The sequence below is a fragment of the Pan troglodytes genome, chromosome 12 (assembly GCF_028858775.2).
Source record: "Pan troglodytes isolate AG18354 chromosome 12, NHGRI_mPanTro3-v2.0_pri, whole genome shotgun sequence".
Classification (NCBI taxonomy): Eukaryota; Metazoa; Chordata; class Mammalia; order Primates; family Hominidae; genus Pan; species Pan troglodytes.
The window spans coordinates 49,274,759-49,297,740 of NC_072410.2; the positions used below are offsets into that span (position 1 = coordinate 49,274,759).

The following is a 22,982-nucleotide window of genomic DNA, read 5'->3' on the forward strand; positions in this document are numbered from 1 at the left end:
GTAAATTAGGAAGTTTTTATTAGTGTATTAGAACTGTTTATATGGCACAGGAGTTATCCATTACTTGATAGCTTGAGTCACCCATATAAACATCTAAGTCAGGCATTGTTTTTTTCTTTTTGTTAAGAGTATACCAAAAAGTTGATAGAATGTTAAAATAAACATGTGAATTCCTTCTATTTAGATTCAACAATTGTCGAACATTTTCCCCTATCCCTCCACAAAGCTTTATCCCTCCACAAAGACACTGATTTGACACTTCAACCCTAAATAATTCACCTATCATATAACCACAATGTCATTATCATGCCCAGGAAATACTTCATAATGTTACCTAATATTGAGCTAGGTCAGGTACTTTTCTTGGAAGCCAAATGTTTGATCAATAAAGTTTTTCTCTCTCATCATGTTTAATCTGTTACACGCTTCTGTTTAATTATATTATCTAAGAAAATCAGTCATTTCATGAAAATTTTATACCTAACAAGAGTTATATGTTATACATTATATTCTCTTATTATTTCAAATTTTCTAAGTGGTATATCTGGCTGCTCCTTTTCATTTATAACATTGTATGTTTTTCCTTCTCATCTTCTAGCTAGTCAGAGCTTGTCTGTTGATTTGGAATTTTTCCAAGGTCCAAATCTAGATTTTAATGCTCAATTCTATCATTTTTCTGTTTTCTAGTTCATTAACTGATAGATTTTATTTTATAATTTCCTCCTTACTACTTTCGTAGTTTGGTTTGGTTTATTTTAGAATATAAGTAAAGTTTACTTCATGGTTTTTTTTTCTAAACTTGTTGAGTTATTGGTCCATATACTAAATGATATAAAGTACTGACTTCAAACTTTTCTTCTCTTCTTCTATTACCAAACAGAAGAGAGAAGGAGAAGAGACAGTATTCTGCCGAGAGAAGTCAGTAAATCATTGGGTACAGTGTGGATCTCGTTCTCATAGCATGGAAGGGGCCAAAATGATCTCAACAGTTTTTGACAAGCAATCTAAGAGAGTTTCCTTTAGGAGCCTACAAATGTGATTTGTTGGCCTCTGCATTTCTGTGGGGTAGAGGACAGTTAAGATAAATCCTCATCGTGGTTTGGAATTGTATCTGAACATAAAATTTGTACCTTGATGTAGAAAACAAATAGAAAAAGGACAGAAGCAGGTTCCTCCTTATTGTTAATTACTTTAAAAGTAAATAAATTATTTAATCAATAGAGATTGGCAGAATGATCCAACTATATACTGTCTACAATAGACTCACTTTACAAAATTATAACATATGCTACAACATGGATGAACCACATGAGGCTAAGTGAAATAAGCCAGTCACAAAAAGACAAATACTGTATTATTCCATTTATAGGAAGTACTCAGAGTAATCAAAATCATATGAGACAAAAAGGAAAATGGTGGCTGCCTGAGGCAGATGGGAAGACAGAATGAGAAGTTACTATTTGATGGGTATAAGTTTCAGTTTTACAAGGTGAAAAGAGTCTTGGAGATGGATGGTGGTGGTGGTTGCACAACAATATGAATGTACTTAACACCAGTAAACTGTACACTTAAAAACAGTTGAGGTAAATTTTGTGTTGTGTATTTTACCATGATAAAAAAAAATTTAAAGAAACATCTGCCTTGATTCATTGAAGCAGTTCGTGCCAGCTGGATATAGAGTCTTATTAATAAATACAGTGTATTTCTCTATGTACTTAGGACTTCTACTAGCCTTTCAAAATAAATTTTACTATTCTCCAATAAAAGATCTCATAAATCTGTTAGATTTATGCCCTGATGCTTTTTATGAAGTTTTTGCTATGATTAGAAATGGTTGCCTTCTTAAAGTTCCTTTTCTATGATTTCAATTGTATCTCTTGTTCAATGTTTCCTTTTAATTAATATATAATAAATCTTTAATAAGGTGTACAAATCTGAAGTCAGGTAGTTTATTTTTTATATGTGATGACAGCAATGTAAATGCTGCCCATATCCAGACATACAAAAACTTCCTATACCTGAGAAGACCTCTTGTGCCTCTTCCCAGTCAATACCACACACCTGACTCCACCAGAGGTAACCATTCTTATCACTTTTCTCACCATTGATTAGTTTTTGAATTTCATATGAATGGAATTATTCAGTATGACTCCTTGTGTCTGGCTTTTTTGCTAACCATAACGTGTGTGACAGCTTTCAAGGTTGTTGAGGCAGTAGTAGTTTGCTATCTTTTATGGCTACACAGGATTTCATTGGATGAATAAAGCATAATTGATTCATCTATTCTACTCTTGATATACATTTATGTAGTTTTCAGTTTGGGGCTATAATTATTATTGACCATGTCTTCTATGTTCAATATGTTCATTATTGAACATATGTACTGATAGTTCTTGAGTACGTACCTAAAAAGAAGTAGGAATGAAGTGTCCCAGGTCAGGCATGTTTACCATTATGAAATAACTATAAATTATTTTAAGAGTTGTGTACCAGTTTACCTTCCCATCAGCAATAAATGACTATTCCAGTTGCTTCATAACTTTACCAATATTTAGCATTGTTCTTTTTAATTTTAGCTACTCTGATATGAAGCAGTATCTCATTATGGTTAACTTGCATTACCAAACAGGCAGTGATATTGACAATGTTTTCAAATGCTTACTGTCCACTTGGATATCTTCATTTATGAGACACCTAGTGAAGTCTTTGGGTAGGAAGAATTGATTTGCATGACTTCCTTATATATTCTGAATTTATGTCCTTTATCAAATATATGTATCCGAAATACCCTCTTCCATTGTGTAGCTTGACTTTTCACTCTTCATGCTGCCTTTTGATTACCATTCTTAACTTTCATGAAGAGCAATTTAGCAATCCTTTCTTTTATGAACAGTGTATTTTTGTTCTTGTTTAAGAAACCTTTGCCTAACCCAACATCATGAAGAGATTTTCAAGAAACTTTATTTTACCTTTCAACGTAAAGTCTATGATCCATCTCAAATTAATTTTGTAGTAAGGTATGATGTAGGGGACAGGGTTATTATAGAAATTATAACACGTATAGTTATCAAGCTAAAGTAAATAACAGCTTTTTCCCAAACACTTAAGAAACTTGGAAAAAATTAACTCCATTTATGCAGCTTCTAACCTGTAAGATATTGTTGTCATATATTTTAAGTTTATAACATTTCATCTCAGTCATGAAGGTCCTAGTATTTTTGTTTCATATACTTAAGTATTTAGCTTTATTTATCCACATACTTAACACATCTTTTGCTCTTTAATATTTCCTACATCACAAATTTCCCATATTAGATTATTTCCGTTTAGTCTGAGGTAACCACTTAGAATTTTTTTATTTTATTATTATTATACTTTAAGTTTTAGGGTACATGTGCACAATGTGCAGGTGTGTTACATATGTATACATGTGCCATGTTGGTGTGCTGCACCCATTAACTCGTCATTTAACATTAGGTATATCGCCTAATGCTATCCCTCCCCCCTCCCCCCTCCCCCCACCCCACAACAGGCTCCAGAGTGTGATGTTCCCCTTCCTGTGTTCATGTGTTCTCATTGTCAAATTCCCACCTATGAGTGAGAACATGGGGTGTTTGGTTTTTTGTCCCTGTGATAGCTTGCTGAGAATGATGGTTTCCAGTTTCATCCATGTCCCTACAAAGGACATGAACTCATCATTTTTTATGGCTGCATAGTATTCCATGGTGTATATGTGCCACATTTTCTTAATCCAGTCTATCGTTGTTGGACGTTTGGGTTGGTTCCAAGTCTTTGCTATTGTGAATAGTGCCGCAATAAACGTACATGTGTATGTGTCTTTATAGCAGCACGATTTATAATCCTTTGGGTATATATCCAGAAATGGGATGGCTCGGTCAAATGGTATTTCTAGTTCTAGATCCCTGAGGAATCGCCACACTGACTTCCACAGTGGTTGAACTAGTTTACAGTCCCACCAACAGTGTAAGTGTTCCTATTTCTCCACTTCCTCTCCAGCACCTCTTGTTTCCTGACTTTTTAATGATTGCCATTCTAACTGGTGTGAGATGGTATCTCATTGTGGTTTTGATTTGCATTTCTCTGATGGCCAGTGATGATGAGCATTTTTTCATGTGTTTTTTGGCTGCATAAATGTCTTCTTTTGAGAACTGTCTGTTCATACCCTTCGCCCACTTTTTGATGGGGTTGTTTTTTTCTTGTAAATTTGTTTGAGTTCATTGTAGATTCTGGATATTAGCCCTTTGTCAGATGAGTAGGTTGCGAAAATTTTCTCCCATTTTTTAGGTTGCCTGTTCACTCTGATGGTAGTTTCTTTTGCTGTGCAGAAGCTCTTTAGTTTAATGAGATCCCATTTGTCAATTTTGTCTTTTGTTGCCATTGCTTTTGGTGTTTTAGACATGAAGTCTTTGCCCATGCCTATGTCCTGAATGGTATTGCCTAGGTTTTCTTCTAGGGTTTTCACGGTTTTCGGTCTAACATGTAAGTCTTTAATCCATCTTGAATTAATTTTTGTATACGGTGTAAGGAAGGGATCCAGTTTCAGCTTTCTACATATGGCTAGCCAGTTTTCCCAGCACCATTTATTAAATAGGGAATCCTTTCCCCATTGCTTGTTTTTGTCAGGTTTGTCAAAGATCAGATGGTTGTAGATATGTGGCATTATTTCTGAGGGCTCTGTTCTGTTCCATTGATCTATATCTCTGCTTTGGTACCAGTACCATGCTGTTCTGGTTACTGTAGCCTTGTAGTATAGTTTGAAGTCAGGTAGCGTGATGCCTCCAGCTTTGTTATTTTGGCTTAGGATTGACATGGCGATGCAGGCTCTTTTTTGGTTCCATATGAACTTTAAAGTAGTTTCTTCCAATTCTGTGAAGAAAGTCACTGGTAGCTTGATGGGGATGGCATTGAATCTATAAATTACCACTGGTAGCTTGATGGGGATGGCATTGAATCTATAAATTACCTTGGGCAGTATGGCCATTTTCACGATATTGATTCTTCGTACCCATGAGCATGGAATGTTCTTCCATTTGTTTGTATCCTCTTTTATTTCATTGAGCAGTGGTTTGTAGTTCTCCTTGAAGAAGTCCTTCCATCCCTTGTAAGTTGGATTCCCAGGTATTTTACTCTCTTTGAAGCAATTGTGAATGGGAGTTCACTCATGATTTGGCTCTCTGTCTGTTGTTGGTGTATAAGAATGCTTGTGATTTTTGTACATTGATTTTGTATCCTGAGACTTTGCTGAAGTTGCTTATCAGCTTAAGGAGATTTTGGGCTGAGACAATGGGGTTTTCTAGATATACAATCATGTCATCTGCAAACAGGGACAATTTGACTTCCTCTTTTCCTAATTGAATACCCTTTATTTCCTTCTCCTGCCTAACTGCCCTGGCCAGAACTTCCAACACTATGTTGAATAGGAGTGGTGAGAGAGGGCATCCCTGTCTTGTGCCAGTTTTCAAAGGGAATGCTTCCAGTTTTTGCCCATTCAGTATGATATTGGCTGTGGGTTTGTCATAGATAGCTCTTATTATTTTGAGATATGTCCCATCAATACCTAATTTATTGAGAGTTTCTAGCATGAAGTGTTGTTGAATTTTGTCAAAGGCCTTTTCTGCATCTATTGAGATAATCATGTGGTTTTTATCTTTGTTTCTGTTTATATGCTGGATTACGTTTATTGATTTGCATATGTTGAACCAGCCTTGCATCCCAGGGATAAAGCCCACTTGATCATGGTGGATAAGCTTTTTGATGTGCTGCTGGATTCAGTTGGCCAGTATTTTATTGAGGATTTTTGCATTAATGTTCATCAGGGATATTGGTCTAAAATTCTCTTTCTTGGTTGTGTCTCTGCCAGGCTTTGGTATCAGGATGATGCTGGCCTCATAAAATGAGTTAGGGAGGATTCCCTCTTTTTCTATTGATTGGAATACTTTCAGAAGGAATGGTACCAGCTCCTCTTTGTACCTCTGGTAGAATTCAGTGTGAATCCATCTGGTCCTGGACTTTTTTTGGTTGGTAAGCTATTGATTATTGCCTCAATTTCAGATCCTGTTATTGGTCTATTCAAAGAGTCAACTTCTTCCTGGTTTAGTCTTGGGAGGGTGTATGTGTCGAGGAATTTATCCATTTCTTCTAGATTTTCTAGTTTATTTGCGTAGAGATGTTTGTAGTATTCTCTGATGGTAGTTTGTATTTCTGTGGGATCGGTGGCGATATCCCCTTTATCATTTTTAATTGTGTCTATTTGATTCTTCTCTCTTTTCTTCATTAGTCTTGCTAGTGGTCTATCAATTTTGTTGATCTTTTCAAAAAACCAGCACCTGGACTCATTAATTTTTGAAGGGTTTTTTGTGTCTCTATTTCCTTCAGTTTTGCTCTGATTTTAGTTATTTCTTGCCTTCTGCTAGCTTTTGAATGTGTTTGCTCTTGCTTCTCTAGTTCTTTTAATTGTGATGTTAGGGTGTCAATTTTGGATCTTTCCTGCTTTCTGTTGTGGGCATTTAGTGCTATAAATTTCCCTCTACACACTGCTTTGAATGCGTCCCAGAGATTCTGGTATGTTGTGTCTTTATTCTTGTCGGTTTCAAAGAACATCTTTATTTCTGCCTTCATTTCGTTATGTACCCAGTAGTCATTCAGGAGCAGGTTGTTCAGTTTCCATGTAGTTGAGCGGTTTTGAGTGAGATTCTGAATCCTGAGTTCTAGTTTGATTGCCCTGTGGTCTGAGAGACAGTTTGTTATAATTTCTGTTCTTTTATGTTTGCTGAGAGTGCTTTACTTCCAACTATGTGGTCAGTTTTGGAATAGGTGTGGTGTGGTGCTGAAAAAAATGTATACTCTGTTGATTTGGGGTGGAGAGTTCTGTAGATGTCTATTAGGTCTGCTTGGTGCAGAGCTGAATTCAATTCCTGGGTATCCTTGTTAACTTTCTGTCTCGTTGATCTGTCTAATGTTGACAGTGGGGTGTTAAAGTCTCCCATTATTATTGTGTGGGAGTCTAAGTCTCTTTGTAGGTCACTCAGGACTTGCTTTATGAATCTGGGTGCTCCTGTATTGGGTGCACATATATTTAGGATAGTTAGTTCTTCTTGTTGAATTGATCCCTTTACCATTATGTAATGGCCTTCTTTGTCTCTTTCAATCTTTGTTGGTTTAAAGTTTGTTTTATCAGAGACTAGGATTGCAACCCCTGCCTTTTTTTGTTTTCCATTTGCTTGGTAGATCTTCCTCCATCTCTTTATTTTGAGCCTATGTGTGTCTCTGCACATGAGATGGGTTTCCTGAATACAGCACACTGATGGGTCTTGACTCTTTATCCAATTTGCCAGTCTTTGTCTTTTAATTGGAGCATTTAGTCCATTTACATTTAAAGTTAATATTGTTATGTGTGAATGTGGTCCTGTCATTATGATGTTAGCTGGTTATTTTGCTCGTTCGTTGATGCAGTTTCTTCCTGGCCTTGACAGTCTTTACATTTTGGCATGATTTTGCAGTGGCTGGTACCAGTTGTTCCTTTCCATGTTTAGTGCTTCCTTCAGAAGCTCTTTTAGGGCAGGCCTGGTGGTGACAAAATCTCTCAGCATTTGCTTGTCTGTAAAGGATTTTATTTCTCCTTCGCTTATGAAGCTTAGTTTGGCTGGATATGAAATTCTGGGTTGAAAATTCTTTTCTTTAAGAATGTTGAATATTGGCCCCCACTCTCTTCTGGCTTGTAGAGTTTCTGCCGAGAGATGGGCTGTTAGTTTGATGGGCTTCCCTTTGTGGGTAACCCGACCTTTCTCTCTGGCTGTCCTTAACATTTTTTCCTTCATTTCAACTTTGGCGAATCTGACAATTATGTGTCTTGGAGTTGCTCTTCTCGAGGAGTATCTTTGTGGCCTTCTCTGTATTTCCTGAATCTGAATGTTGACCTGCCATGCTAGATTGGGGAAGTTCTCCTGGATAATATCCTGTAGAGTGTTTTCCAACTTGGTTCCATTCTCCCTGTCACTTTCAGGTACACCAATCAGACGTAGATTTGGTCTTTTCACATAGTCCCATATTTCTTGGAGGCTTTGTTCGTTTCTTTTTATTCTTTTTTCTCTAAACTTCCCTTCTCGCTTCATTTCACTCATTTCATCTTCCATCACTGATACCCTTTCTTCCAGTTGATCGCATCAGCTCCTGAGGCTTCTGCATTCTTCACATAGTTCTCGCGCGTTTGCTTTTAGCTCCATCAGCTCCTTTAAGGACTTCTCTGCATTGGTTATTCTAGGTATCCATTCGTCTAATTTTTTTTCAAAGTTTTTAACTTCTTTGCCATTGGTTTGAATTTCCTCCTGTAGCTCGGAGTAGTTTGATCGTCTGAAGCCTTCTCTCAACTCTTCAAAGTCATTCTCCATCCAGCTTTGTTCCGTTGCTGGTGAGGAGCTGCGTTCCTTTGGAGGAGGAGAGGTGCTCTGCTTTTTAGAGTTTCCAGTTTTTCTGCTCTGTTTTTTCCGCATCTTTGTGGTTTTATCTACCTTTATTCTTTAATGATGGTGACGTACAGATGGGTTTTTGGTGTGGATGTCCTTTCTGTTTGTTAGTTTTCCTTCTAACAGACAGGACCCTCAGCTGCAGGTCTGTTGGGAGTTTGCTAGAGGTCCGCTCCAGACCCTGTTTGCCTGGGTATCAGCAGCGGTGGCTGCACAACAGTAGTGGCTGTAGAACAGCGGATATTGGTGAACCGCAAATGCTGCTGCCTGATCATTCCTCTGAAGTTTTGTCTCAGAGGAGTACCCGGCCGTGTGAGGGGTCAGTCTGCCCCTCCTGGGGGGTGCCTCCCAGTTAGGCTGCTCGGGGGTCAGGGACCCACTTGAGGAGGCAGTCTGCCCGTTCTCAGATCTCCAGCTGCGTGCTGGGAGAACCACTACTCTCTTCAAAGCTGTCAGACAGGGACATTTAAGTCTGCAGAGGTTACTGCTGCCTTTTGTTTGGCTATGCCCTGCCCCCAGAGGTGAAGCCTACAGAGGCAGGCAGGCCTCCTTGAGCTGTGGTGGGCTCCACCCAGTTCGAGCTTCCCGGCTGCTTTGTTTACCTAATCAAGCCTGTGCAATGGCAGGCGCCCCTCCCCCAGCCTCGCTGCCACCTTGCAGTTTGATCTCAGACTGCTGTGCTAGCAATCAGCGAGACTCCGTGGGCGTAGGACCCTCCGAGCCAGGTGCGGGATATAATCTCCTGGTGTGCCGTTTTTTAAGCCCGTCGGAAAAGCGCAGTATTTGGGTGGGAGTGATGCGATTTTCCAGGTGCCATCTGTCACCCCTTTCTTTGACTAGGAAAGGGAACTCCCTGACCCCTTGCACTTCCCGAGTGAGGCAATGCCTCACCCTGCTTCGGCTCGCGCATGGTGCGCTGCACCCACTGTCCTACACCCACTGTCTGGCACTCCCTAGTGAGATGAACCCGGTACCTCAGATGGAAATGCAGAAATCACCCGTCTTCTGCATTGCTCACACTGGGAGCTGTAGACCGGAGCTGTCCCTATTTGGCCATCTTGTCTCCACCTGAATTTTTTAATGAGTGCTGAATGAACTGTTTTTGTCTAAAATCGTTTTTATATTACCACATTCTTAAAACAGATTTTCACTGACATGCAGTTCTAGGTAGATATAATTTATTTTCTTTCAGCACACTGAAGGTATCATCCTAATATATCACCATTCATTGTTGAAAGAAATCATAATGGAAATTTAAAAGTATCTGGAATGGTATAATAATTATTATGTTACATATAAAACTTGTGGGTTGAAAGAGTTGGGGCTGGGAAAGAAATTCAATCTGTTGCAGGCATGATGAGCAGTGGGGCTGAGGGAGAAACATACAAGGGAGTTTAAACAAGTAAATATATGGAGGATAATGGGAGCCAAGTTTCTTACTATCAGGGAAGTGAGTTACAAATAAAGAAAGAAAAAAAGGCTAGAATAACCCTGTAGTACTGGAATGGAATTGGATGTACTAGTATAAACTCAGCTCTCATTTTACAATAAAAGTAATAGATAAGGAAACAGGCATACAGGGGAGAGGGGGGTGTGTGTAATTATGTACACACACATTGTCTGCTGAAAGGGCATAAAGGCAACAGCATCATAGTATCAATAAGCACACCAAGCATACAGATCTTAGTTTCTACATGCCACTCTCTGCTAAAAAGAACCAGCGCCCCTTGGAGAAATGGACAGCTCTAGGGTTGGTGAAAAGAAAATATAAGATATTCCTAGAGTGTCTTCCTAGCTCAGAAAGTGGGTGAATGCTCATGAAATGATGGGATCATGAGAACACACAGGAACCAGCTTAAAATGGTTCCAGTGGGCAAGTGTGGGATAATTTGAGTATCAAAATAAACAATGATAGTGATAGGTTGTGACCCTTTGAGTAAAAGAAAAATCCAAGAGTCCATAATGATATAAATAAATAAATGGAGAAGGGACACTTTTAACTTACCACAGAATTCCAATGAATGAATGTTGAAGCAATGACAGAATTTTTTTCAATAACCAAATTAAAGCTATTTTATTAATAAATTATTCAGGCAAGTATAAACACTAGATCCTAAACTAGAGATATTTACAGTCTCAAAGAAACTCTCCCTAATATTTATTAACTTATTAATTAATATGTAAAACACACAAACCAGCAGATACCACCTTAACTAAGTGGTATGAGTTAACATTACAAGTATTGAGACAAATCAACATAATGTGCCTCCTGACAAGCATGAAAAGCACATCACTTCTGTGGCTTTCCTACATAAAAATCAAATCTGAATCAAATCATGATAAAACACCAGATAAATTCAATTTGAGGGAAATCTGCAAAGTAACTAGGTTGTACTCTTCAAAAATGTCAGTCATGAAAGAAAGAAAAAACAGAAGAAACACCCTATACTAAAAAAAAAAAATCATTTAAAACATGAGAAACACTGAAGTAATTTATAACAGGTTTTTCATCAACATTAATATCTACAGGGACATTCAAAAGCTGTATGTGACAAGGGACAACTCTTCATTGTGTGGAACTGTCTTGTACATTATAGAAATAGTAACATACCTGACACCTATCTACTGCATTCCAGAAACAATCCCCAATTACAGTGATGACCCAAGAAAAATCACATAATTTTCCAAAATATCTCTTTGGGAGGCATTTACTACCCCTGTCAAGAACCACTGCCTTCCACAATCTAGTCTTCTCCCTTTCACTCTCACTCTCCAAACACACTGGCCTCCTCCCTTTCCTTTAACACTCCCTTTCCTTTCACACACTTTACCTCAGCAACTGTGTGCATGCTATTTCTGTCTGGAATGCTCTTGTCACTGTTAACTGCCTTACTTTCTCACCTTACTCAGATATTTAATTCAATACCTCTTTCTCAGGTTCTGTGTTGACCGTTCTGCTTTGTCTCCCTGGCTCTTATCCCACCATCTGACATTTATTTTACTTGTTTGGTTGTTATTCATATACTCTTCCTTAATGTAAGCTCATCATGAAGAAATGTTTGTCTATTTTGTTCAGTGGTGTGTCCTCAGGCTATAGATGAGTGATGGCGCATATCAGGCATTCAATATGTATTTTTGGAATGAATGAATAAATGTCCAACAGTAGGGTAGTGAATAAATTGTTATGTTCATACAATGGGATATTACATACCTGTGAAATTATGCTTTTAGAGAAGTTTTAAAGGGAAATCCTAATATATTTAAGTTAAAAAAAATAAAAGGTCCAAAACCGTACACAGTGTGGCCAATATGGGTTCCCTAAGAACAAGGCATATCTAGACAAACACTATTTCGCAACTACTCAGTTAATAGACTGAAAAAAGTCAATCATAAGATGGTGAAACACAAGATGGTTGAATGACAGTATAGTGAAGTACTCAACATAGGTGTGAGAGTAATCTTATTCAAAAGTTTTAGACTTTTTTTTTTTTTTTTTTTTTTGAGACAAAGTCTCCCTCTGTCGCCTAGGCTGGAGTGCACTGGCACAATCTTCGGCTCACTACAATCTCCACCTCCCAGGTTCAAGCAATTCTCCTGCCTCAGCTTCCCGAGTAGCTAGGATTACAGGCATGCACCATGACACCCAGGTAATTTTTGTATTTTTAGTAGAGACGGCTTTTCACCACGTTGGCCAGGCTGGTCTCGAACTCCTGACCTCAAGTGATCCACCCACCTCAGCTTCCCAAAGTGCTAGGATTACAGGCATGAGCCACCGCACCCAGCCAAAAGTTTTAGACTTTTTATCCATAGCCCTTAGTAAACATTTTTATTGCTAATTTGGATAAAAATACTTATCTAATATATAAATGGCACAAAGCTGAAAGGGATATTTTAATAAAATAAATGATCAAATTTGATTAAAAATCATTCCAATAGGCTTGAACACTGATATAAAAGCAATAAAAAGAAATACAGGAGAGTTAAAAAGTATTACATAGGGCGAGGCGTAATGGCCTGTAATCCCAGCATTTTGGGAGGCCGAGGTGGGCGGATCACTTGAGGTCAGGAGTTCAAGACCAGCCTGGCCAACATAGTGAAACCCCATCTCTACTAAAAATACAAAGATCAGCTGGATGTGGTGTCATGCGCCACTCACACAGCTGTAATCCCAGCTACCCGGGAGGCTGAGGCAGGAGAATCACTTGAACCTGGGATGTAGAAGTTGCAGTGAGCCAAGATCATGCCAGTGCAGTCCAGCCTGGGCAATAAAGTGAGACTCTGTCTCAAAAATAAGAAGATTTTTTAAAAAGTATTATATAGATACAAGAAATGAGAATAGGAATCTTGGCAGCAGTTCACGGTTTTTGTTTGGTTTGTTTTGCTTTGCTTTTTTCCTACAGCTTTAAGTTTTGAAAGCAGTACATGGTTTTTTTTAATGCCCAATTATGCTGTGACCATTAAAGATCTCACAGTACATTGACAGAAAGAGAATTACTGAATATACTTCATGCTGGTCAGATCAGAAGTGAAATTGTGTTTCATCTAATTCAGGACACCTTATTTTAAGAAAAACACAGACAAACCAGAGTCTACCCAAAGGAAGGCAACTTGCTTGCTGAGGGATCTGGAAATATGAACGCAAGAAAATAATTTTTAAAAATAGGGAAACACAGATCACTGAGAAAACTATGTACTTTTAAACAAATGATGCTAGGATAGTGCTCACTTTGGCAGCATATATACAAATGGTGCTAAGACAACCAATTGCCCATTTTATTATTCTTATTATTTTGTCAATTTTGTTTTTCACAAGCATATATGTAAAACCTAAAATCCAATCTAATTTGTACTTTTCAAACACTTTTCCAAAATTGAGATAATCCAAATAAACTATATCACTGGAGAATAGTTTTCTAAGAAACTTTGTATGAATCAGGCCATGAAATCCTTGCATGATAGCTATATCAATTCTTTCAGGATTAATAATAGTAATAATAGCTGCCAGTTATTGAGTACTAACTAGACATCACACGTTCTACTAAGCATTTTATAGGCATTATCTCACATAATCCACACCAAAACCCTCTACGATAGCCATTATTATACCCTATTACTGTGCAAAATAGCAGACAAAATGCCTTATCCACAGGAGAAAGAATAAATTATCATGTAATCACACACTGGAATACTGTACAGTAATAAGGAACAAATGAAAACTCTGCACATCTACGTAGAAGCAGCTCAAAACCCTAACACTGTGTGAAACACCTAGTTCTCAAAAGAATATGCATCATATTGATTCCATCTTAGAGTTCAAAACCATACTGAAGAGAAGGAAAATCATTATATATCAAAATAAATAAAAAAGATATGACTGGGAAAGGAGAAACAAAGAACTTCAACAGTATTTGGTAATGTTCTATTTCTCAAGCTCGATAGTCAATATATGGGAATTATTTTTACTTGCTGCTATTCTTTACATAAATGATTCATATATACTCTTTTCTACATATGAAATAGTTAATAGAAGGAAAATATGTACTATTAAAATGAAAGCCATTTATACATAAGCTATTATAGCTGTGTACTCAAGTATTTAAAATAAACATTTGAAAATAGCTGGATTTCAAGATACCACTTTCAAGAGAAAATAAGGGTGACATTTAGTCTTCTCTGTTCTAAAAAAAATTGATAAAACAAGCAAATCAGTTCTTATTTTTCTAAGAAGATAAATTTTTCAAAATATGAATTTGGAATCAATAAAAACTTAACATATCTAGACTGTAAGAATCTAATACTTATATCTTAACTTTTGAAAAATTAAGATGCCTGCCTAGGCACAGTGGCTCATGCCTGTAATCCCAGCATTTTGGGAGGCCAAGGCAAGAGGATCGCTTGAATCCAAGCGTTCAAGACCAGCCTGGGCAACGTAGAGACCCTGTCTCTGCCAAAAATATAAAAATTAGCCGAGCAGGGTGGTACACACATGTGGTCCCAGCTACCTGAGAGGCTGAGGTGGGAGGATTCCTTGAGTCTAAGAGTTCAAGGCTGCAGTGACCTGTGATTGCACTGCTGCACTTCAGCCTGGGCAACAGAGCAAGACTGTCTCAAAAACAAAACCAAAAAAGGCTTTAGCCAAATATTATCAGCAACTCAACTGATGCCCAAGTAAGAGATCCTAATTCCATCACCCATTCTTTCATATTTACTTTCTTCATTTCCAGATTTCTTTTATACCTTGGACAAGTCAGTTGTTCTTCCATGACCAAATAACTCTGCCTTGATCTCTTCTACTTTCCTCCTGTCATCTTCATTTAATTCTGAAATGGAGTATCCACAATCATGTGCTAAATTGAACTTCAGATTCCAGGCTGGAGAGAAAGCATACACTTGAGATAATACAATGCAAAAGTGATAATTTGTCAACAATTGCAACACAGAAGATCATCAATATATGCAATTTAATACCCACTGCAATGCTTAGTATGTCTTCTTCTCAATTATGACAACCTATTAGAAATTCTTGACAGAGATCCTTTCACTGCAAAGTCTGATTTTCTTAAGCCATGCTCTATAGATAATTCTACAAAAAAGCTACTTTAAATCTGCTAATCAGTCATATTTATCTTAATCCTCCTTCTAATCATGAGTTTCTTTACCTCTCCCTTTAGTTCCTGCTACAATTACTCATAATTCCATGACAGCTGATATTTAAAAGTAATAAATACAACTTGGAGGTTTTTTTGTAGAATAAAAATGTGCAAGGAACAGCGTAGGAAGTTAACCTCAAGGGACGATTTCTAGGTAGGCCTAAATTGCTTTTAAATTGCCTCCTAAAATATATTCCCCATATTGTCTTACAGATTTTTGTTTTTAATGGAATTCTATTAGAAATTAATGAGATTTGTAAATATTCTCTTTTAAACCTCTAACCCAAGTTTTAGTATAAAATACATTGATTTTTTTTTCAAATGTCTGAGATCAACACCAAGAGTTTTATTAGAAAAGGGAAAGAGAAAATATATGTAGTTTTAGGACAAAAAGCAATTTAGAGCACAGCAAATTGGAGGCTCTTTCTGCCTTCAGAATAAGGATACTATAATCGGAGGATTAGAGAAACGTGATAGCTTTAGGAGCTCAGGAGCCCAAGCGACCTCTTTACTCTCTTTCATACATCAGAATCTACTTCTCCTAAGAACAAGAACCTAAACCCAGGCTGGTACTATTAATACTGTAACTTAACTACATTATTGGTTAAATAGGCTTTTTATGGATTGTTAGAAGAAATATAGTCATTCTAACAATTCTATTGGAAAATACATTTAGAACTCCAAATATCTAACTTCATTTTTTTTCTTGGTCTTGCTTGTATTTTTCATTGGCTAAGCTTCCTCAAAACATAAATATCTAACTTTAAACACATTATTAAACTATAACGTTTATAAGCCTGAACCTTTCTTCTTACCATGTGCTCGTACCCGGCTTTCCTCTTCCTCTGCATTTCTGAGTATTTCTTTAGCATGATTCAGTGAGGATTCACATTGCAAAAGGTTTTTCACATGTGCAGCCAGTGAATCTACACTGCTACCACCACCATCCTCACTCTCTGACACACCCTCTTCCTCTCTGCTATCTGTTATACTTGTCTTGGGTGAAACATATGGAAAGAAGTTTAGAAGAACATCAGAAACTGATTCCAAAGACTCTGGTAAATTACTGTCCCACGAGCAGGAACCATTTCCATCACTGGCATCACTACTTGAATCACTTTTTATGACAGTCATCATAGGGATAATAATTTTATTCCCAATGGTTCCACTACACCCTTCAGGTTCAGACCTCGTTACAGATTTGGCTGCTTGATATTGCCTAAGAGTTTCTTCTAATGCCATACTGACTTTGCTCTCTGCTTCCTGTAGAGGACTTCTAACTGTAGTTGAACTAATAAACTCCCAATTTTCAATGCCTCTCCGGCATTTCAAATTCGTCTGTGTGCCAATATCCTTCTGTATGCACCTGCTGCTTGGGCTTTCCTCTGTGAATGGCTGTCTCTGAAACAAATCACCATTAGATACACCCGTGGAAGAGGGTTCTTTGAAGCAAACCACCTTCTTAGACTGTATAAATGAAACATCACTAATATCTCTGAAAGGGGCAAGGGGAGCAGGAAAATTGCATCGTTTCAGTGCCATATTTTCTGCCTCCATCAAAAGTGTCCGAATTTCCTTAAGAGTTTTAGAACTATTTTCTGCATCCTGGATTTCTTCAGAGCCAACATCTCTAAAACCTGCAGATTCTGGTTTATTTATTACAACTCTGTCATCAGCCTGAGAATTTAAAAGCACATTATTTGAGCTAACACTGGAGTCAGAAGAATTCAAACTATCTATTAGCCTTTGGACATGTTCTGAAACAAGCTTGTGATTCTCACCATGTGAGTAAGTACCAGAGGGAACTGTTTGTAATCCAGTAATTTGATCAGCTTGCCCAAGAGCACTTGAGATCTTTAGAGCATCTTCAGTTAGATGTCTATCTGGCAAATCCTTTTGATAGAAAATATCTGGTTTCTCTCGATGTGAAAAGGAACTAGGAAGAGCTGTTGGTAATACTGTTTTCTGGCCAGCTGGTCCAGGAATTGTTGAAACCTTCAGCACATCTTCAGTTACATGTCTACCTGGCAATTCCTGTGGACTGAAAATATTCGATTTCTCTCTGTGAAAATAAGAACTAGAGAGAGATACTGGTTTTCCAGTATTCACATCAGTTAGTTCAGGGACAGCTGAAATCTTTAGAATACCTTTACTTTGATCTCTATCTGGCAACTGCTGTTGAAATAAAATATTGGGCTTTACTGTTTGAGAATAGGAACTATGAAAAGCTGTCTGGGATGGAGTCTTCTGGTCATTTGGTCCAATCACAGTTGAAATCTTGGGCTTCTCTATTTGTGAGTAGGAACTAAGGGTAGCTGCTGGAAACTGAGTTTTCTGGTCATCTGGTATATGCACAGTTGAAATCTTGAGTTTCTCTTTATGCGAATGTGAGTAGGAACTAGACAGTCCTATTGGTATCCCAGTCTTCTGCTCTACTGGTATAGAAACAGGTGAAACTTTCAGAGCCTCTTCTGTGAGATGACTGTCTGGCAACACCTGTTGAGAGATAACACTGGGCTTCTCTCTACGTGAGTAGTAACTTAAAGGTACTGTTGGTATCTCAGTCTTCCGGTCACCTTGTCCAGGAACAACAAAAACACTTAAAGCTTCTTCAGTAACATCTGGCAACTCCTGCTGATGAAAAATACTGGCCTTCTCTCTATTTGAGTAGGAACTAGAGGATGCTATTTGTATCCCAGTCTTCCGGTCAGCAGGCCCAGGAACCCCTACTGCTTTCAAAGTTACTTCAGTAAGATCTGGCAACTCCTGCTCATAAGAAATGACAGAGTGCTCTCTCTGTGGGTAGGAATTAGAGAGCAGGATGTTTATTCCAGTCTTCCGGTCAGCTGGTCCAGGAACTCTTAAAATTTTCAAACCTGCTTCAGTAAAATGCGGCAACTCTCGCTGGTAGGAAATAATGGGCTTCTCTCTGTGTGAGTAGGAAGTAGAGGTTACTGTCGATACCCCAGTCTTCTGGTCAGCTGGTCCAGGAACATATGAAACTTTCAGAGCCTTTTCAGTTAGATGACTATCTGGCAACTCTTGCTGGTAAGGAATATTAGGCTTCTCTGTAAGTGAATAGAAAGAGGAAGTTACAGTAGATAACCCAGTCTTCTGGTCAGCTGGTTGAGGAACAGCTGAAACTTTCAGAGCTTCTTGAGTTAGCTGACTGTCTGGCAGGGCCTGTTGGTAGAAGACAATGGGCTTCTCTCTATATGAGTATAAACTAGAGGATACTGATGGTGTCTCAGTCTTCTGGGCATCTGGTCCAGGAACAGGTGGAACTTTCAGAGCTTCTTCAGGTAAATGACTATCTGATAGGGTCTGTTGGTAGAAAATGACAGGCTTCCCCCTATTTGAGTAGGTAGTAGAATGTACCAGTAATGTCTCAGTTTTCTGGTCAGCTGGTCCAGGAGCAGCTGAAACTTTCACAACCTCTTTATTTAGAGGACTGTCTAGCAGAGCCTGCCGGTAGAAAGTAATGGGCTCCTCTCCAAGTGCACTGGAACCTAAAGGTCCTGCTGGTATGTCAGTCTTTTTTTCAGTAGGTCCAGAAACAATGGAAACTTTCAGAGCCTCTTCAGGTAGATGACCATCTGGAAAGGCCTGTTTGTAGTTAACAATCGGCTTCTCTCCAAATGAGTAGGAAGTAGAGGTTATGGTTGGTATGCCAGTTGTCTGGTCAGCTGGTCCAGGAGCAGAAGAAACTCTGAGAGCCTCTTCAGGTATTTGACTACCTAGCAATGCCAGTTGGTAGAAACTGCCAGACTTTGCTCTATGTTGTGAGTAGGAAGGAGAGGTTATAGTTGGTGCGCCAGTTGTCTGGCCAACTGGTCCAGGAGCAACTGAAACTTTCAGAGACTCTTCAGGTAGATGACCATCTGGAAAGGCCTGTTTGTAGATAACAATGGGCTTCTCTCCAAATGAGCTGGAAGGAGAGGTTACAGTTGGTGTGCCAATCGTCTGGTCAACTGGTCCAGGAGCAACTGAAACTTCCAAAGCCTCTTCAGGTAGATGACTATGTGGCAAGACCTGTTGGTAGAAACTACCAGGCTTCTCTGTGTGTGAGTAGAAAGTAGAGGGTAAAGTTGGTATCCCAGTCTTCTGGTCAGCTGGTCCAGGAACCGCTGAAACGTTCTTAGCCTCTTCAGTTAGATGACTACCTGGCAACGACTGTTGGTAGAAAATACTCGGCTTCTCTCTATGTTGTGAGTAGGAAGTAGAGGTTACAGTTGGTGTGCCAGTTGTCTGGTCAACTGGTTCAGGGGCAACTGAAATTTTCAGAGCCTCTTCAGTTGGATGACTATGTGGCAAGACCTGTTGGTAGAAAACACCAGACTTCTCTGTGTGTGAGTAGAAAGTAGAGGGTAAAATTGGTATCACAGTCTTCTGGTCAGCTGGTCCAGGAACCGCTGAAACATTCTTAGCCTCTTCAGTTAGATGACTACTTGGCAACGACTGTTGGTAGAAAATGCTGGGCTTCTCTCTATATTGTGAGTAGGAAGTAGAGGTTACAGCTGGTGTGCCAGTTGTCTGGTCAACTGGTTCAGAGGCAACTGAAATTTTCAGAGCCTCTTCAGTTGGATGATTATCTGGCAAGACCTGTTGGTAGAAAATACCAGGCTTCTCTGTGTGTGAGTAAGAAGCAGAGGTTGAAGTTGGTGTCCCAGTCTTCTGGTCAGCTGGTCCAAGAACAGGTGAAACTTTCTGTGCCTCTTCAGGTATGTGACTACCTGGCAACGTCTGTTGATAGAAAATACCAGGTTTCTCTCTTTGTGAGTAGAAGGTAGAAAGTACTCTTGGTATCCAAGTCTTCTGGTTACCTGGTCCAGTAACAGCTGAAACTTTCTGAGCCTCTTCACGTATATGAGTACCTGGCAAGGCCTGCTGGTGGAAAATGCTGGGCTTTTCTCTATGTTGTGAGTAGGAGGTTGAGGTTACAGTTGGTGTGCCAGTCTTCTGGTCTGCTAGTCCAGGAGCTACTGAAATTTTCAGAGCCTCTTTAGGCAGATGACTCTCTGGCAAGGTCTGTTGGTAGAAAATACCAGGCTTCTCTCTTTGTGAGTAGAAAGTAGACGGTACTGCTGGTGTGTCAGTCATCTGGTCAGCTGGTCCAGGGAAGGCTGAAACTTTCAGACTCTCTTCAGGTAGATGACTGTCTGATAACACCTGTGGGTACAAAACACTAGGCTTCTCCTCCCTCTGTGGGTAAGAACTAGACTGTACTGCTGGTATCTCAGTCTTCTGGTCAGCTGGTCCAGGGCCAGTTGAAACTTTCAGAGCCTTTTCAGTTGCATAACTATCTGGCAACTCCTGTTGATAGAAAATACTGGGCTTCTCTCTATGTGAGAAGGAACCTGAAGGTATTGTTGGTGTTGGGACAGTCTTCTGGTCAGTCAGTCCAGGAATAGCAGACATTTTCAGAGATTCTCTAGGTAGATCACTGTCTGGCAACTCTTGCTGGTAGTAAACACTAGATTTCTCGCTATGTGAGTGAGAATTAGAGGACACTGTTGGTGTCCCAGTCTTCTGGGCAGCCAATACAGAAACAGCTGAAACCTTCAGAGCTTCTTCAGGGAAAAGAAAGTCTGGCAGGGTCTGCTGGGAAAAAATAATGGGCTTCTCTCTGTGTGAGTAGAAACTAGATGGTGCTGAGGGTATCCCAGTCTTCTGATCACCTGGTCCAGGAACAACTGATACTTTCAGAGCCTCTTCAGTTAGATGACTATTGGGTAAGGTCTGCTGATAGAAAGCACTGGGCTTTTCTCCAAGTGAAGAGGATGCAGAGGAAGTAGAGGTTACAGTTGGTGTCCCAGTCTTTCTGTCAGCTGGTCCAGAAACAGCTGAAACTTTCAGAGCCTCTTCGGGTAGATGGCTGTCCAGCAAGGCCTGTTGGTAGAAAACAAGGAGCTTCTCTCTGTGTGAGTATGCACTAGAGGGTACTGTTGGTAGGCCAGTCTTCTGGTCAGCTGGTCCAGCAATAGCTGAAACTTTCAGACCTTCTTCAGGTAGATGACTGTCTGCTAACTCCTGTGGGTACAAAATACTAGGCTTTTCTCTTTGTGAGTAAGAACTAGACTGTACTGCTGGTATCTCAGTCTTCTGGTCAGCTGGTCCAGGAGTGGCTGAAACTTTAGTAAGAGTCTCTTCAGTTTGATGACTGTCTGCGAACTCTTGTTGGTAAAAAATACCAGGCTTCTCTCTATGTGAGTGGGGAGTAGAGAGTACTGTTGCTGTCCCAGTCTTCTGGTCGGCTGGTCCAGACACAGCTGAAACTTTCAGAGCCTGATCAGTTAGATGACCATCTGGCAAGGTCTGTCGATAGAAAAAGAGGAGGTCCTCTCCATGTGAGTGGGATGTAGAGGATACTGTAGGTATTCCCGTCTTCTGCTCCACTGGGCCAGGAGCAGCTGAAACTTCCAAAGGCTCTTCAGTTAAGTTACTCTCTGGTAACTCTTGTTGGTAAAAAGTACCAGGCTTCTCTCTATGTGAGTAGGAAGTAGAGGTTAGAGTTGACATGCCAGTTGTCTGATCAGCTAGTCCAGGAGCAGCTGAAACTTTCAAAGCCTCTTCAGTTAGATGACTGTCTGGCAAGCCCTGCTGGTAGAAAATGCTGGGCTTCCCCCTATGTGAGTGGGAACTAGAGAGTACTGTTGGTGTTGCAGTCTTCTGGTCAGCTGGTTCAGGAATAGCTGTGACTTTCAGAGTCTCTTCAGTTAGATGAGTATCTGCTAATGTCTTTTGGTTGAGAGTATCAGCAGTGTGTTGACCAGTAGTAGTTTCTAGAAGAGAACTTACAGCCAACTGAGACAGGTCCTCAAGGGACAAGGATAAATGAGATCCAATGTCTGAATCAACAGGAGTGGTAGTGATGCCTGACTTCAAGTTGGATTGAGTAACCTTAGCTATGCCTCCTTTAGAAGTGTCTCCTAAAGAAAAAGAGATTTGTTAATAGTATATAAAATTTTCTATTTTAAAATTCTATGTGCTGGAAAAAAGCCAGCTTTGAGCCTTTAAAAAGCTTCTAGAAATGAATCCTAAGGAAACAGCCATCAAAGGAGATAAATATTTGCACACAAAGATATTAATTAGAAAACTAAAGTAAAAACATTTTAAATCTTCAACAACAAGAGTAATGGTTATAAACAACAGTATATCCAGTGGATGAAATATTATATGGATCTTACAACTTGGATTTTTAAGAGAATTTTCAATGAGATGGGATAATGCTATTGGGTCTAGGATTTGATTTCACCCTACTTACAATCTGTTATTGTGTCTTGCAGGCTGGCAGAAGACATAAGGTCTTCAGTCAGAGACGAAAGACTTTATGATCCCTGGTACAGCAAAGGCTCATCAGCTTATTTTCACGGGTTCCTCTTGCCCCCAAGTCCCACAGGGGCAGTACAATATGGCCTAGAGGGATGCTATGCGTGCAGTGAGTTTGAAGGACTCTCCCAACAAATGCACCCTGTATAATATATATATATTTAAGTACATAAAACTGAAAAAGACTCTAAAGGTTACTCTGAAGAGTTTTAACTTAATTCCGTATGGCATGGCAAATTGTTTACAGTTTTAAAGTTTTCAAGATGAGTGAGAAGGGAATGTAAAAATCTAGGTTGCACAATCCAACAAACATTTCTATAGAAATGTTCTATATGTGCACTAACACAATAATTCTAAATGAAAGCAGTTTTAAACAGCAGTGTAAAGTAAGTGACTGCAACAGAAATGACAGGATTTGACAAGCTGTGCATTCATTCATTGTTCATTCAAAATACATGAATGCTTACTATGTGCCAGGCACTGTTCTACATACAGCAAGCAATAAACAAACAGACAAATC

General features: G+C 39.2%; 1 protein-coding gene across 11 annotated transcripts in view; it reads right to left on the reverse strand.

Moving 5' to 3' along the window:
- The window catches only part of ALMS1 (ALMS1 centrosome and basal body associated protein), a 259,158-nt gene that overhangs the window by 171,582 nt on the left and 64,594 nt on the right, over positions 1–22,982 (reverse strand). For 10 of the 11 annotated variants that reach the window (XR_008546450.2, XR_010149365.1, XR_010149367.1 and 7 more), the window contains exons 7-8: positions 15,949–22,062; positions 14,721–14,854 (exon numbers count right to left, since the gene is read on the reverse strand). Coding sequence is in view for 5 of the 11 variants with exons in the window: in XM_016948786.3 (XP_016804275.3) it covers positions 14,721–14,854; positions 15,949–22,062 (6,248 nt within the window). In the remaining 6 variants the exon portion in view is untranslated. The remainder of the gene's footprint in view (positions 1–14,720; positions 14,855–15,948; positions 22,063–22,982) is intronic. The other variant, XM_016948790.4, reaches the window with a different exon arrangement.